Raw genomic sequence first — 17,260 nt, forward strand, 5'->3', positions numbered from 1 at the left:
ATAAAAAATTAGCCAGTCATATTTCATCATTTTCAGGTTTACACTATAAGCTTTTGTGAAAAAAACCTACAATTTTAAATCCCGACAGAGATATAATTTTTCAACGTTCTCTCAAAAAATAATCACTACAAAATCAAGATTTAAATTCTCCTAAAACAACAGGACATCGAAAATTGTAAGATTATACGGAACTCAAAGAAACCTTGTATAGTTTAATTAACACAATAATAATAAATTTCGAGTTTCGTACAAACTATTTTGACGTTTGTTAGCTAAACATCTCTCTCTCGGACTCTATATCGCCTTTAGACGGTGCAGCATGATTCCATTTTTATCACCTGTCACTATGTCCGTCACTTTCGCACTTACATACTTGTCAGAACGTGACAGGCATGGTGATAAGCGATAAAAATGCGACCGTGCTACCGCCCCAGGACGTTTTGTGGCTGGCTAATTTAAATCCCTAGGACACAAAGGAGACCACAGTTTTAAAAAACACATTCAGACTGGCCACTAAAAGTACTCACCTATAGATACTGCCTCCTTTCTTAACATCCATAAGCGCTGCCCACATAGCCTCATTCGAATACCGCCTATTCGGGTTAAACTTGCCCATCATCACCCTTTCCAAATCCTTCCGCGATAAACCAGAAGAACTTACTTCTTTCCCTTCCAAAAACTGATCCAAATCTGACTTCAATACGGTCTCCCCTATATCCACGTTTCTATCTTTAAAAATCGGAGGCCGTCCTCTTCTACGGATCTGTTTTTCAAGAATCTTAGGAAAATCTTTAGCTTCTTTTGGCTTGGGAATCAATTCTACTTCAGATTTTTGGTTTTTGTAATCGGGTTTCGGCTTTTTCTGACCGCATTTGAGGAGAGACACTTCTAATTCTCCGTTCTGTTCCAACCAGGACTTGTAATAATCGTTTTCAGTTTTTTCCTTCGGTTCCTCTTGGAAGCCGTATTTGGTGAATTCCTGGCGTATTTCTGTGGCGTTCATTTTGGAGAGTCTGTTGATGTATTCGGAATTGGCTTTGGCTAGATTTTGGAGCTTCGTTTGGAAGAATAGCTCGCTTTCAGGTTTTACGCGGAGGTAGTTTTGGCGACCTAAAATAAATTGCAGCGTGAATGTTGATACATTTTTAATAGAGCCCTTACAGACCTGAGACGAGAACTTTTATAAAGATGTTTATTTAAAAAAAAATGTGTCTATCTTCTCACAGGCCAGACAAATACAACTTGAATTTAACCAGCGAATATCAAAGTAATAGCTGTATGTTTTTTATTTAATTACAAAATGTATTCGATCAAAAACCGAGAACTAGATTTAAGACATATTTTTCTGCACTAAAAAAGCTTCCCTTTTTGAAGGTCTCGTCATAAGTCTGCAACGGTCACACGTCCACCAGCTACGTGAAGCAATGATATCTAATAATGCTTAAAAACTAAAATTGAATTTTCAGTAAATAAGCGAAAAAAAAATTTTTTTTCTTATAAATATTGTGTTGCATTGTGAGTAGCTGTACTGTACTTAAAATAAAACTAAAGTAATTCGAAAGTCCTTCTTTGATATTTTCGAGAAGGTAGAATAGATACACTCAAATTTTACTGTCTTAATTAAACAAGCTTTTATTTTTTAACATCGGTTTTTAATTTTGTGAATCTCCGCTAATTCGCATAAAATATTTTAGTATGACTACTAATTATTGTTACTATAAACTCAAACACGTAATAAAAGCTTGTTCATATCGAACCATGAATGTCTTTCACAAAGACTGACATGTCTGTAAGATAGCCCTGTCAGAAATTTAAACTTAAACCATTAAAACACATTCATGGTTCGTACTACTAATTACCAATCACTATTTTCTCTACTAGTAATAATAAAACTGGCCTACCTTACAGACATTCTTTTTTTATCAATGTCCATTCACAATGAGTCTTCACACACTTATACGGACATTTTACACACGCGATTAAAAAAAAAAAAGGTTTTTTTAAGCAAGTGACAGAGTCACATTGCAAATAAACATTGGTTTAAAAATAAAAGAAACGGAAAGAAACATTCATAATAAGTTTTTTAAACAATCATTATTTGTTTTGCGTTAACAATTATATTGCAACAATGATACAGATCAGAGCACAAAAAAATCAGCATGATTGAAATACAATTAATATTAAAATTTTATAAACATATTTTAAATTATTAAAAGGTCTTGCAATTTGTTTTATTTATGTTTCGAAAAACACAATACAAACTGATTTGAAAAACTTGTCGGTTAATTAGCAAAATTGCTATAGTGAATAAGCACGTCCATCTTTGCCCTTAAATGTAACTTTGCCCACCAGTATATGGGCAAAGATACAATAATTATACAACTTAATTCATACATATGTAACTTTTTGTACCAATAACGAATTATACATTCCGTTTTCGCACTTTATGACTATTTAATAATATATTTTTTGTGCTATGATCTTAAAATCAATATTGTACCAATTCAGTTTAAACTGTGTAAGCTTACCTGAAGGTTGTCCTAGACTGCTGCCGGGTTTGCCTGATTCCTCGTCCTGAAAAGGTAAGGTTATAGTTATACATACTATTTTACTCAAATATTTAACATAAAGCCAGGAAATTAGAACGAAACAAAAGATATGGCGCGCCGCACGAAATTGCGACGGATGATGTGGCCGTCGCGCGCGACCTTTTGTCTCAATTATTCTGAAAATATACTATTCTAAAATTTCGCTCCTCAGATCCCTTGGCTTTATATCACTAGCTATTTTCGTGTTTTTTTTATTATTATAGAGTCAACTTCCTTCTAAGAGGGAAGTATACCTGATCGTTCATACAAAAAGGGAAAACGTTTTCCCACTTCTAAATATTTTCCATTCTTCATGATTTTTTATGTTACTGACACAATGAAATTAAACTAGGTTTATCGATAAAAGCTATTTTTACAAAAAAAAACTAAGCTTTCATTAGGATCGCAAAGCTATTCTTCCCCCTTAAGAGGCTGTCAATACCTAAAGCGCGCACACTGTCTATTTGTATCGGAGTAAATGAGATAGCACTGTCACATGTTACTGGGCCTGGCCAAGGGAATAATAAGAAAATTATTTAAATAAAAAAAAGTGGATTATTAGTGTAATATTTTACTCAATAGCGGTTTAGATATAAATGTTTTGAAATTGTCATTTTAATTGCAGACCCTTAAGTCAAAACAATAAAGACATAGAACCGTTTAATTGTGATTTTAAGACCAATCTTTGCAATTATTTTCTATCGAGCCGATTTCGTTCAATCATGTATCGAGTACAACCACGGTCTTTGATATATAATTAATATGAACATATATTTTTCTTACTTGACTAAAACAAATAGTCTTTCTTAAAAAACTGTTTAAGTAACATCAATTTCAAGGACATTGGGTGTTGACAGCCCCTTAAGAGGGAAGAATAGCTTCGTAAATCTAACGAAGTAACGGTATTTTTTCTATATTCCATGTTCTCGTCGTTTAGTAAAGGCCGTCCCCTTCGACTGTTTCCTCGTCGACCTCTGCCTCATCTTGCTTGCTTTTCTTCTAGCGCCATCTAGGGTAAGAAACATCAAACTTCTAACGCCATCTAGCGAAAAAAGTAACCAACCTCATTATATTCCATGTTCTCATGATCCAACTCGCCGTAGTAAAGCCCGTCCTCTTCGACTGTTTCCTCTTTGACTTCCGCTTCATCTTGCTTGCGTTTCTTGGTGTGGAGCGGCCCGTTGGTGGGGGCGGCTGGCTGAGGGGGGGCGGGCGGACCTGCGGAAACATGATGTGTACATTTAAAAAAATATTTTCACAAATATATCATTTTTGGTACAAGTTTTTATCGTCATTTACTCATAGTGTTGTGTTCCTGCCGGAGAGTAAGGTTGCCAGAGCTCAACGATAGGCTACGGAGACTGCTTACTATCAAGCGGGCCGTATGCTAGTTTGCCACCGACGTAGTATAAAAAAAAAAGTTTTTATCGTTGATTGTACTTTCAAACTACACGACACTATCCAACTCAGCAAGTATTTTCCGATCCCGCCTTTTTACTTTTTTTACCACTTTTAAGAGACGTTTTTCTGTTGTTTGCTTCAAACCGACTCTAAACTTAGAAGCGTTTTTGCTAAAAAAACACAAACAGCCACAAAAGTAAAAACGCCTTAAGCGTGAACGGAATGGTGTTAACGTTTCTTTTTTTTAATGCAAGTAATTGGTCCTATAAATAACCTAATTTTATTTTTGAAGGAAAAAGTTGCGCCAATAAAGACCCTTTACTCGCACCAATGACAGATGATAATAACAAATGATCACCAATGACATAGTAGCGGTGGTTCAGGTGCTACAGCTATTGCCTAAGTAAATTTTGTAGCCACAGTAAATTTACTGCCATCTTTCGACACATGATTAGAACTTTTAGAACGCCATTTGACTTTGATACTTATTTTTTCACTGATATGTGTTAAATTTGATAAATATCAAAAGTGGCGCCATCTTACCGGGCACTACCTAAAGGTATGCCATCGCTCGAAACGATGCCGCCATACCTTTGGCCTTTGATCTATTAGATGGCGCCACTTTGTGATATTAAACAAATTGAACACATATCAGTGAAAGGATAAGGATCAAAGTAAATGGCGTTCTAAAAGTTTTAATCATGTGTCGAAAGATGGCAGTAAATTTACTGCGGCTACAAAATTTTCTTTGACAATCCATCTCTATTTCTAATTTTCTTTGTTAATACACATTGAGACAATTCTAATAAACCCAAACACAATTAGGTTGCGTTGTTAGATCACAGCGTTATGGCGACCTCCTGCCTCCATCATCAGATCAGCTCGATGGACCCATAATATTTAATTGTCACCCGACTTACATATGTAGGTTAGGTATGTGAGGTTTTAGTTCAAGCGGATCTAATATAGCTTGCAAGATTTGTCCCAGATATTCAACATTCAAATATTGCAAGTTCAAACAAAAGTAGAGGACCTGCGCAAAATCACCTTTCCATACAAACGTAGTCCTAATTTTCCTCTGCATATTAACATTATGAAAGATAAGATAGATAAGATAAAGATAAAAAATGTTTATTGCCCCAACTACCAAAGATACAAAATAAAAATAACAAACAACGTGAGATAAAACAAAATACACTTAATTGCACAAAATAAATTATCCAAAAAATCACAAAAAAATTACTACAGCTCTTACCTTTTTACCTATGTGGTTTTTTGGTATAGGCAATGGGTACCTGTCTCAGCTTTATTGCTAGATATATACCCAGCGCTGATTTTCAGACGGGTCCCTTTTTTGACAGGTCGGTCATTACATATGAAAATATTTTGACAAAATTTGTTGTATATTAACCACAGCTGTTCCCCTAATAATTCAGCCTATATACGTCTCACTGCTGGGCACAGGCCTCCTCTCGTGCGCGAGAGGGCTCGGGCTATAGTCCCCACGCTAGCCCAATGTGGATTGGGGACTTCACATACACCTTTGAATTTCTTCGCAGATGTATGCAGGTTTCCTCACGATGTTTTCCTTGACCGAAAAGATAGTGGTAAATATCAAATAATATTTCGTACATAAGTTCCGAAAAACTCATTGGCACGAGCCAGGATTTGAACCCGCACCCTTAGATTGAAAGTCGGACGTCATATCCACTCGGCCACCACCGCTTTTTTTATACTACGTCGGTGGCAAACAAGCATACAGCCCGCCTGATGGTAAGCAGTCTCCGTAGCCTATGTGCGCCTGCAGTAACTTGTAAAAACTTACCATTGGTGGTGGCTTCACGTTGCGCGTGCGCAACCAGAGCCTCGGTGGCGACGGTGTAGTCTTTGCTGTCTCGCTCTGGCTTGTTCAGCTCGGACGCTAACCCACTGCTATCGCTCGAACATAAGCCTGAAAAAAAAAACTTATTAAAATAATTGCAAATAAAATAGGGTAAGTTTTGAGTCCGCGATATCGTTAAACAGCACGAAAAAAATGCTATTAAAATTTAGGTAAAATATTTGTTGTGTTTGTTGACGACCGGTTTGGCCTAGTGGGTAGTGACCCTGCCTACGAAGCTGATGGTCCCGGGTTCAGTCCTGGTAAGGGCATGTATTCGTGTGTTGAGCATGGATATTTGTTCCTGAGTCATGGGTGTTTTCTCTGTATTTAAGTATTTATAAATATTTATATATTATATATATCGTTGTCTAAGTACCCGCAACACAAGCCTTATTGAGCTTACTGTGGGACTTAGTCAATTTGTGTAATAATGTCCTATAATAATTATTTAGCATTTACTAAAAAAGCAGTCAAGAAACAATCAAACGATTAAATTTAGAGTGCATTAACTAAAACAAATTTAGAGTGCATTAACTAAAACAAAAGGTTAAAGTTAAAACGTATCAAAACTTGTATTCAGACAATAAACATTACTCCTTCTTTAATGGTACCACTGGTAACAAAATTATAACTATCTTAAACAATAAAATATTAATCAATACTTCTAAACAAATAAATACGACATCATTTATCGTCATTTCATAAAAAGAAACAATATTAAATCTTCTGTACTAATAAACCTAAAAGTAGTTTAGCTAACAACTTAACTCATTTACGTCTCCATCAAATTATAACAGAGGAATGTTACACTTAAGAATTACTACCACCCCGACGGAGGACGAGTGGCTACAGACATATGAGGTAATCAGCCCGCAGCGCACGCAGTGGACCTTAAACAGCTTTGACTCCTTCAAATCTCCAGGAATGGATGGGATCTTCCCTGCGCTTCTTAAATGGGGCGGGAAGCATCTCACTCTGAAGCTGACCATCGTTCTGCGCGCCTGTCTGGCTCACCGGTACGTGCCGAAGCTATGGAGGGAGGTCAAGGTTATCTTCATACGGAAACCAGGTAAAAACGACTACTCGGACCCCAAATCCTTCAGGCCCATCAGCCTGACCTCTTTCATGTTGAAAACATTAGAGAGGTTGTGTGACAGGTACCTTAAAGAGAGGGTGCAAATTCATGTGCCCTTGCATCCAAACCAATATGCCTACAGCCCTGGCAAATCTACAGAATCGGCACTTCACGCAGTAGTAAGTAAAATTGAGGTGGCGGTCAAAAACAGATCCATGTGCTTAGGAACCTTCATAGATATAGACAGGGCTTTCGACAGGACCAGGTTCAGTAGCATTACAGCAGCACTGGTAAGACATGGCGCGAATGCAGTTATGACAGAATGGATAAACAACATGTTGAGCCAACGAACCATCAAACTCGGGACGGGCGAAACACAGCAGGCATTAATGGCAAAAGGATGCCCCCAAGGAGGAGTCCTATCGCCACTACTATGGAACCTTGTGGTGAATGACCTGATCACCACACTAAACAATAATCACTATTACACAATCGGCTATGCTGACGACATAGTGATACTGACGAGCGGCAATCATGCAGGTACGGTATGCGATGTTACCCGCTCTGCACTAGCCATCGTGGAACGCTGGTGTTTTAACAACGAACTCTCAGACAATCCCAACAAAACTGAGCTGGTTATGTTCACCAACAAACACTTCCGCCTGTTCGACACTGAACTCCAACTATCTGCGGAAGTAAAGTATTTAGGGGTAATACTTGACAGCAAATTAAATTAGAGCAATCACCTAAACGGCAAAATTGACAAAGCCACAGTCGTAATCTGGCAATGTCGTAGGATAGTGGGTAGAACCTGGGGGCTAACCCCAAAGATAACTCTATGGCTTTACCAGGCAGCCATGCGACCAATAATAAGCTACAGTGCGATAGTTTGGTGGCCACGCACCACACTATCCGTAGTTGAAGCTGAACTACAACGAATCCAGAGGTTGGCCTGTATGGCGACCACGGGCTGCATGAGGACAATACCAACCGCGGCCCTGGAAGCCTTACTGAGCCTGCCGCCGCTGCACCTCTTTATACAACAGGGAGCGCTAGCTACGGCGGTACGTCTCAAAAAATCTAATCTCTGGAGACCACCTAGGGTACCACACACCGAGATCCTCTACGAGGCGATAGGTAAGGAACCGCTAATAGAAGCGGTGACTGACAGGATACCCAGACAATTCGTCTTCGACAAGAAATTAAGATACAGTTACACGAAGAACCTCGTGAAGGACTCAACCCATGAGAGCTGAGAATCTTCACGGATGGATCAAAGACAAGGTCAGGCACTGGCGCTGGAGTATTCTCAGAGGACCTAAACATACATATCTCAACACCACTAGGACTTGACTAGGTGCCCACAACACAGTCTTCCAGGCAGAATTGGCATCATAATGGCAGCACACGCAATCACCTCAAGGAAAGTATTGGACTACTCCATCCGCATACTCTCTGATAGTTGGTCAGTACTACAAGCTCTGTTAAGTTATACTTTGACCTCAGGGCTAATCTACAAATGCCACAAAGCTCTGTCAGAGGTAAGCACCACCACCGGCTTAACTCTGCAGTGGATCAAGGGACACAGCAACTCGCGAGGGAACGATGCGGCCGACATATTGGCGAGAGGATGTTCGGAACTGAGGGTGGCAGGACCGGAGCCAATTATACCTCTGCCTTATGCCTGGCTCCGGAACATGCTGCGACACAACACCAAGGTAAAACACCAACCGTACTGGTCTAACCTAGGCACGTGCAGGCAGGCGAAGGAAGCCCTCCCGACAATCGACCCCGGTTTGTCGAGGAGGCTGAGACAGCTGAAGAGGCCACAGGTCCGGCTTTTGACTGGGGCCATAACCGGCCACGCCCCACTAAACAAACACCTACTAACACTACGTGTTACAGATAGCCCCCTCTGCAGAGAGTACTTGGAGGCAGAGGAGACAGCCGCCCACGTCATTCTTGAATGCCCAGGGCAGAGCCATCAGCATCAGAGCGCTCCACTTTATTGTTATTATTCGCACGAGATGCACACCATACTGTAACGCACTAGACACTGACTGAGAGACAGGAGGCCCTAGTGCGCTTACCCGCTTGACAGAAAGGGATAGCAATATGCGGCAATCAAGGACGCTGTCTCCGCGCCCCTTTGGCCCGGCATTATTTGAAGGCCAACGTAATTTTTGTACGGTCGTATGTTCATACGCCTCTTTGCCGCGACGCACTTTGAGGATAGTTGGTAAAAGTTTATGGTCGTATGTATATACGCCTATATAGCGTGACACTATTTGGTGGTTCGCACTGTCACATGAGAGAAGTATGTACGTACGCCTTTATACTCCGATGAATATCGGGGACTGAATGAAAATATCACTTATACGCGTTCAGTACGGCTTTTTGGAACGACATAAAATTATGACTGTCTGTTATACGCCAAATGATTTTTTAATTATTTACTTAACTAATTGTTATGATAAAATTATGAAAAAAATTGTGCTTACGTATTGTTACAAGACGAATACGATGCCGTTAAAAACGAAAAATGGCATTTTTGCGTATACGCCCCTTTGGCCTGAAGCCCTCGATATATTGAGACTCACCCCGGATCTGCAGCGCCTCTGCACTCTTCAGAAGACTCGGCAGCTCTTCTTGGGTGACATTTACTTCTCCCTTGTACATGAAGTCCACCAAGGCTTGCATTTCACTGAACCTGTAACAAATAATTAAAAAATTAACCTAGTCCAACAATAAAAAATATGGGTAAGTATTAAAATATTCTTTACAGTACGTATGGTACTACTTTACCACAATAGTGCGAAAATTAGCATATTACGTTACTGTGTCGAACATTTAAAGGGCCATATGTACTGTAAAACGTTGTACGATTACGATACATGTGCGAATAGGTAATTCGCAACTCGTGTCGATTTAAAACACTCCCTAATTTATCGCCACTCATTTCGAATTTCCTATTTTTCGCACTTGTAACGTAATGTACTATTACAGTACATATGGTACTACTTTACCACACTAGTGCGATAATTAGCACATTACGTAACTATATCGCAAATTTAAAGGGCCATATGTACTGTAAAACGTTGTACGATACATGTGCGAATAGAAAATTCGCAACTCGTGTCGATTTAAAACACTTCCTTTTCTGTCGTGTTTTAATTTATCGCCACTCGTTACGAATTTTCTGTTCCACATGGCGATAATGGCAGGATCGCCCTGTGATGTAGGGCGTTAAAGGAAATCTTGTCTTGGGTATGCGTTTATTTTGTTCTTCATGCCGTTATACAAGGTGCCCGTGAGCATTGCGAGAGATTTTAATGGTGCATTCCTGATGGCAACAGAAACAAAAAATGTTATGTGACTTTTTGTAAAATTCAACAAAAAAAAAATATTTTTTTCCCCATTTTTTGAACACTCCTGCATAAAACGTAATTTTTATTGATAAACACATAACCTAAAATACTATAATAAAAACTAAAAAGTTTTGTGGCAATACCGCAGCCAAAAATGTGTTTTGTACCGATTTATGGCGAAAGAACGATTTCGAAAAATATTTAATTATTTTTGAAACTAGACCTAATCCAGAAAAATTTATATGACATTTTAGTTTCTAAATATTACCAGGAATGCTTAGTTAAAATGTCTCGCAATGCTCACGGGCACCTTGTATAGTAGTAGTTAGGTAGGTAAGGTTGCCAGAGCTCAACGAGGGGCGGGAGGGTTGTTAGGGTCGGCAACGCGCATGTAACTCCCCTGGAGTTGCAGGCGTACATAGGCTATGGAGACTGCTTACCATCAGGCGGGTCGTATGCTTGTTTGCCACCGAAGTAATATTTTAAAAAAAGCTGCACGAGTGTGGGTTAAGGTGTAGTACACACACACACTACACGATCTCTTCCAGACAACAAGTTCAAACGAAGGCCGATACGACTCCAATCAGTACGGCAAATAGAGAACCGATTTGACTAAAAATTCACCTCATATCCATCATCAGCACGATGGGGTGCTTGCAGGGGCTGTTGAGCAGCAGTCGCTCCAGGTAGGCGGAGCAGGCGGAGAGCACTAGCTTGTGGCATCGCAGCTGTCGGGACTCGCACGCGAGGGTGACGTCCGCGAATTGCTGGGTGAGGATTCGTTTGACTTACACCGAGGACTCACCTCATATCCCTCATCAGCACGATGGGGTGCTTGCAAGGGCTGTTGACCAGGAGCCTCTCCAAGTAGGCGGGGAGTACTAGCGGGCGGCATCGCAGCTGTAGGGACTCGCACGCGAGGGTGACGTCCGCGAATTGCTGGGTGAGGATTCGTTTGACTTACACCGAGGACTCACCTCATATCCCTCATCAGCACGATGGGGTGCTTGCAGGGGTTGTTGAGCAGCAGTCGCTCCAGGTAGGCGGAGCAGGCGGAGAGCACTAGCTTGTGGCATCGCAGCTGTCGGGACTCGCACGCGAGGGTGACGTCCGCGAATTGCTGGGTGAGGATTCGTTTGACTTACACCGAGGACTCACCTCATATCCCTCATCAGCACGATGGGGTGCTTGCAAGGGCTGTTGACCAGGAGCCTCTCCAAGTAGGCGGGGAGTACTAGCGGGCGGCATCGCAGCTGTAGGGACTCGCACGCGAGGGTGACGTCCGCGAATTGCTGGGTGAGGATTCGTTTGACTTACACCGAGGACTCACCTCATATCCCTCATCAGCACGATGGGGTGCTTGCAGGGGTTGTTGAGCAGCAGTCGCTCCAGGTAGGCGGAGCAGGCGGAGAGCACTAGCTTGTGGCATCGCAGCTGTCGGGACTCGCACGCGAGGGTGACGTCCGCGAATTGCTCGGTGAGGAGCAGTCGGGGGAAAACCGCCTGTTGGTAAAGACAGTATTAATTAATGTAATTTAGTTATAAGTTGTATAGATATAGGTATGCTATATGGATTCCTTATTGTCTGAAATAAATGTTTTTATTTGTATTAGTGAAGAAAAGTTAATATCAAAGAAAATTTTAAATAGAGGTTGATTTTTACTGCGATCTTTCGACACATGATTAAAACTTTTAGAACGCCATTTGACTTTGATCCTTATTCTTTCACTGATATGTGTTAAATTTGTTAAATATCATAAAGTTGCGCCATCTACTAGACTAGAGCACAGGCCAAAAGTATGGCGGCATCTTTCAAAAAAATCGTTTATTTTTTAACAAGTTTTTTATTTTTATTTTTTTTATTTATTTGGAGATCCAACAGCTGTGACATTAACATAGAAAAATATAGTAGATACAGGAAGCCAATTATAGGAACTCGCAGGTAGTGACATAATACTAAACTAAGATTACGCACTATTGCAACCACATATGTGAACAAAGCGAATACAAATGATACTTAATAAGGATAATGTGGGAGTTCAAAATACTAATTAACTTGTAACATAATGAGGTCTAAGGTAAAAGTATAAATAGTAAATACGTAAGTATAGGTATTCAAGAAGGCGACAACACGCTCACTCAAAAGACTCAAAGTATTTCTGCACTAAATTACGTCTCAAGCTAGGAATGCCACAGTTGAATATATCCATATCCAATTCTTTAGATAGCTCATTTAGGTTACGACTGGCGCGTGGTAAAAAACTATTCTGTCTGTATTTGGAAGATGCATTGCTGATTGCTATTGGGGGATGATACCTTTTTGAACGAATGGGGGTTTTGAAACATAGTTTACTTAGCAACTCAGAGCAATCGATTACACCGTTGGTTATACTTAGGAGATATGTAATATCGGCCATTTCACGGCGTTTTTGTAAAGGGACAATGTGATGGTGCTTACATATTTTAAGATAGTTGGAAGAACTGTAGGGATATTTTAATTTAAAGCAAAGGTGTTTTATGAATTTTTTCTGAATGCGTTCAATTCTGTCAATATATGTATTGTAGCAAGGGTTCCAGACCTGAGAGGCATATTCTAACTTACTTCTAACATATGAACAATATAGCACCTTAAGCGTCTTAGCCTGAGTGAAGTGAACAGAATTGCGCATTATGAAACCTAGGGCTTTATAAGCGCCACAAATAGTTTTTTCCAAGATGTCTAATTCTCCTTTAAAGTTTGATGCTTTCAAGCAATGGTGAATATTAACTCATTGGACACTATCCTACAAGAGCATTTGCAGTTGAATTTAAAATCAGTGATGAAAGAATAATTAAATTTAAACTTAAAAGTAGTCCAATTTAACTTATTTAATGCAAAAACGTGATGTAAACCCGTAATTTTGGTTTGTTATTCGGAATACTTGGAGGAAAGTGAAAAATGATCACAACTATTACTACTTTGACGACCGGTTTGGCCTAGTGGGTAGTGACCCTGCCTACGAAGCTGATGGTCCCGGGTTCAAATCCTGGTAAGGGCATTTATTCGTGTGATGAGCATGGATATTTGTTCCTGAGTCATGGGTGTTTTCTATGTATTTAAGTATTTATAAATATTTATATATTATATATATCATTGTCTAAGTACCCTCAACCCAACCCTTATTGAGCTTACTGTGGGACTTAGTCAATTTGTGTAATAATGTCCTATATATATAATATAACTATAATATCTCCATTTAATGTCATTACAGCTATCCACTAGGAGTCTCAGGTGTCACTTCTCCATACAAACTAAGTCCCCATTTTTCTGTCTGGATATTGACGATTTGGAAATTATTATTACATGATTTAACGTGCCGTGTGATTAGACGTGCCTCAGCCGAGGCTGCGCGCGCGTTTTCCTCGCCCGAGCGCACCGCCTCGGCCGAGGCACGTCTACACTGGCCGTATTGTGCGTGAGGAAATTGCCTCGCGCGTATGCTCGCTGTGTGTGGACCCGGCTATTTATGAATAAGAGTGTAAGTGTACCTGTAAGTTGGTGTGGTAGGAGTTCCACCTGACGCAGAACTGTTGCGGTGGCAGCGCCATCTTCTGTTCCATTTACGAAACTCCACAGATAATCATAAACTAAAAACGAACACCATTATCTTTGGCAAACACTTGTAAAAATTGCACGGTCCAAAATTGTCTATCACAGATTTTTGTATAATATATAAATATAATTAAGTACAATTTTAATACTTTTTTCACTCTTTTTTTCGTAGAAACTTTTTAGACTAGAAATATTATTTGAATACTGCCACTTGCTTCTTACTTATATACCTGTGGAAGAAAAATTATAGATTATTTTTTTAAGTACACAATATGTCAGAAAATCGTTAAGGTGGTTCGACTAGGTTACCCAAAGCTTAAACCTCACTAGATGGCGCCACAATTGCACATTTTGAGTTTTAATTTTTTTGTGGAGTAGTCTTGGTATTTCTATACTGTAAATTATGTTTAGCGCACTCTTTAAATAAATATTGAACTATTACAACAAACATTGAACACTTCATTGTACAAAAACTACCCCTTAATGTCGACAGAATGTTTCTTGACTCTATTTCTAAGTATCACTCACACATTCAAACAGTCTTACTGGGATCCTTGTAGTAGACAATTTGGCACAGTGTGAGTAGGCTTCAATAGCGTTGCGGTATGTACGTGGAAATACATGCAAGAGGATGTGGGTTCGAGACTCATTAATTTTTTTTTGTTATCAGTATTACCAAGTACCTATTATTAATAAATTATTTTATGAGAAATATGAGCGTTTTCCATAAAAATATTAAAAATCTGATTCTCACACATCATGATATTTTTGGGTTCTTCCAACTCAGAATCACTAGCATAATCAATCCTCGTACTAAAAAAACCCGAAAATTTGTATTGAAATTTTAGTTTTACATTGAAATTTCTTTCACACTAAAATGTGACGTAATAGTATGGATATTTTAGGATATCTTTTTTTAATGCTAGGGTGGAGAAGATTCTAAGAAGAATGAACCTAAGAAAGTCCAAATTTGTAAGTCAGATTTTCCGGTATTTTTTTCAAAAAAAAAAAACGCTGTTTTGTTCTAAAATTAAAGCAATCCCTTACTGCCCAGCCTTTAAAAAAGTAGGTACTATTTTACAGTAGAATTAAAACATTTTTTTACGATATATTTAATTAAATTACAGTGAGTTACAAAATTGCATGGCCTTCTATTTATAACCATTATAAAAAGAAATGAGATATTTACCATGTTTGTTTATATTATTGATTTCCCGATATTTTGACACAACTAGAAGTTTCACACAATGCCTAGAGATAGAAAATTATTTATTTATTTTATTTATTGTCAATTTCATTCAACGGATCACATCATATCCAATTTATGTGTTTATGTATTGCATTGTTTTCTACCTAGTTGGTTATTAAATTCTGTTCCTGCAATAATCTTTATCGACATAAAATATACCAACGAAAGTTTAATAAAGTATATATTAAAATGAAGTACACAAAATCAGGAATTACATATGACAATATCATTCAAAATCGCCTCCTCTGGCTTTGACACAGGCCCTCAAACGACGAGGCCAGTCATCAATAGCGGCACGCACGATTGTCATGTCTAATTCCGTCACTGTCTTAACTATGGCCCGCTTGAGGGAGTTAAGATTTGTGTGGGGTTTAGCACAGGCTTTCTCCTCAATAACCTGCTATATGGCATAATCCAGGGGGTTAAGGTCCGGGCTGGAGGACGGCCAGTCTTCGTGGGCAATAAAGTCAATTTTGTTCCTTCGAAACCAGGCTTGAGTTGTTTTTGCCTTAGGTGCAGGAGCTAAGTCCTGTTCAAAGATCCACGGCTGGTTTTGAAATAGGGTGTGGCTTAAGGGCTTCACTATTTTCACACCTTTTTCACAGAAATGAATCTGTGTTAGCCCTGAGTATGACACACCCAAAATCATGTTTGGCGGGTGCTCACATTTGTGCAACGCAATAGGGTTGTTTCCATCTACAAATCTTAGGGCATAATTGTATCCCAAAAAATTGTTTTGGATTATAAAAACATGTTAAACTACTTTTAGGGGACCTTTAATGACCATATTTTTGTAAATATTGAATTTAAAATATCTTTTGGCACACGTCACGTGACCAAACTCGAAACGTCATTGAAGATTCTGATGACGTCACAACTCTCGGATTGACACTGTTGACAGTTAGGCGATAAACAACAAATGACAAATATCAGTTGACAGTTCGTATCTTCTACGTGTGTATGTAGTTATGTGTCAAACCATAAACTGAGACGTCACACAATTTTCAAAGAGCGTTTTGGGCGTGAAAGCATCTGTCAAAATATATTTTGTTAATTTAACATATTTAAAGCCGTTTTTAGTATAAAAGCTGACTTTTAAGGCAACTTTTAGTTTATATAGAAAGTAATACAAGCGTTTCAAAAAATTGGAATACGATTCTCTTTTAGGCCCCAATTCATTATAGATACGACGAGATAAGCGTTATGTGTGATATATAATTATAGCTCACAAATCCACCACATTATGTCATTTTTTATTTTTTCGGTAGCATTTGTTTTAACGGAAATAAAGAGGTTGCAAATCGAGTAACAGAACTTCAGAACAGATATCGTTTGATATTTACCAGTCGCTTTTCGGTGAAGGAAAACATCGTGAGGAAACTGGACTAATCCCAACAAGGCTTAGTTTTACCCTCTGGGTTGGAAGGTCAGATGGCAGTGGCTTTCGTAAAAACTAGTGCCTACGCCAAATCTTGGGATTAGTTGTCAAAGCGGACCCCAAGCTCCATTGAGCCGTGGCAATATGCTGGGACAACGCTAGGAAGAAAGAAAGAAATCGAGTAACAGAACTTAGTAACCAACTAGGTATAATAGTTATGATGTAAATGTCCATAACATGTTGGAGTCATATATGTATTAGCCAACTAATTATTCAAGATCAATACACTTAGCTCCCTTAGGTATTCGCCTAAGTACAATCTCGGGCAAAATTGAGTTTTATAAAAGTGAACTAGTTTCTAGGTCATATTTTCTATGAATTGGTCATTTTTGTAGACTCCAATTACAGTTACACTTTTCCTGGTTTTTCGCGGACCAGAATATCGATGATTTTTGTAACTTGATTTAGACGTTGCTATCATTTTCAATCCAAAAACAAATAAAATCACAATTCAGAACATGCGGCAGCGTTGTTTTCTATCAAGTACCTCAAGCACCAGGGCGGCTACCGGGAAAATCGAAATTCGTCAATTTCGGGCATTTTTCTCTGTCACTCTAATTACGTCTTAGTGAGAGTAAAAGAGAAAGATCCCCGCAATTTGCGAATTTAGTTTTTCGCGGTAGGCCCCCAGGTCCTGTCAAGTTTCAGCAGAGTTGCCAGGTGAGCG

At 39.1% G+C, this 17,260-nt stretch overlaps 1 protein-coding gene across 7 annotated transcripts in view; it reads right to left on the minus strand.

The window, feature by feature from the left end:
* The window catches only part of LOC133532951 (protein bric-a-brac 2), a 47,446-nt gene that overhangs the window by 21,417 nt on the left and 8,769 nt on the right, over positions 1-17,260 (minus strand). For 3 of the 7 annotated variants that reach the window (XM_061871831.1, XM_061871832.1, XM_061871833.1), the window contains exons 2-8: positions 13,843-14,136; positions 11,120-11,817; positions 9,547-9,656; positions 5,815-5,940; positions 3,652-3,806; positions 2,529-2,574; positions 528-1,110 (exon numbers count right to left, since the gene is read on the minus strand). In XM_061871831.1, coding sequence (XP_061727815.1) covers positions 528-1,110; positions 2,529-2,574; positions 3,652-3,806; positions 5,815-5,940; positions 9,547-9,656; positions 11,120-11,133 — 1,034 coding nt within the window. In that variant the 5' untranslated portion in view covers positions 11,134-11,817; positions 13,843-14,136. The other 4 variants (XM_061871835.1, XM_061871836.1, XM_061871830.1 and 1 more) reach the window with 3 other exon arrangements.

This window comes from Cydia pomonella, chromosome 28 (genome assembly GCF_033807575.1).
Source record: "Cydia pomonella isolate Wapato2018A chromosome 28, ilCydPomo1, whole genome shotgun sequence".
Lineage (NCBI taxonomy): Eukaryota > Metazoa > Arthropoda > Insecta > Lepidoptera > Tortricidae > Cydia > Cydia pomonella.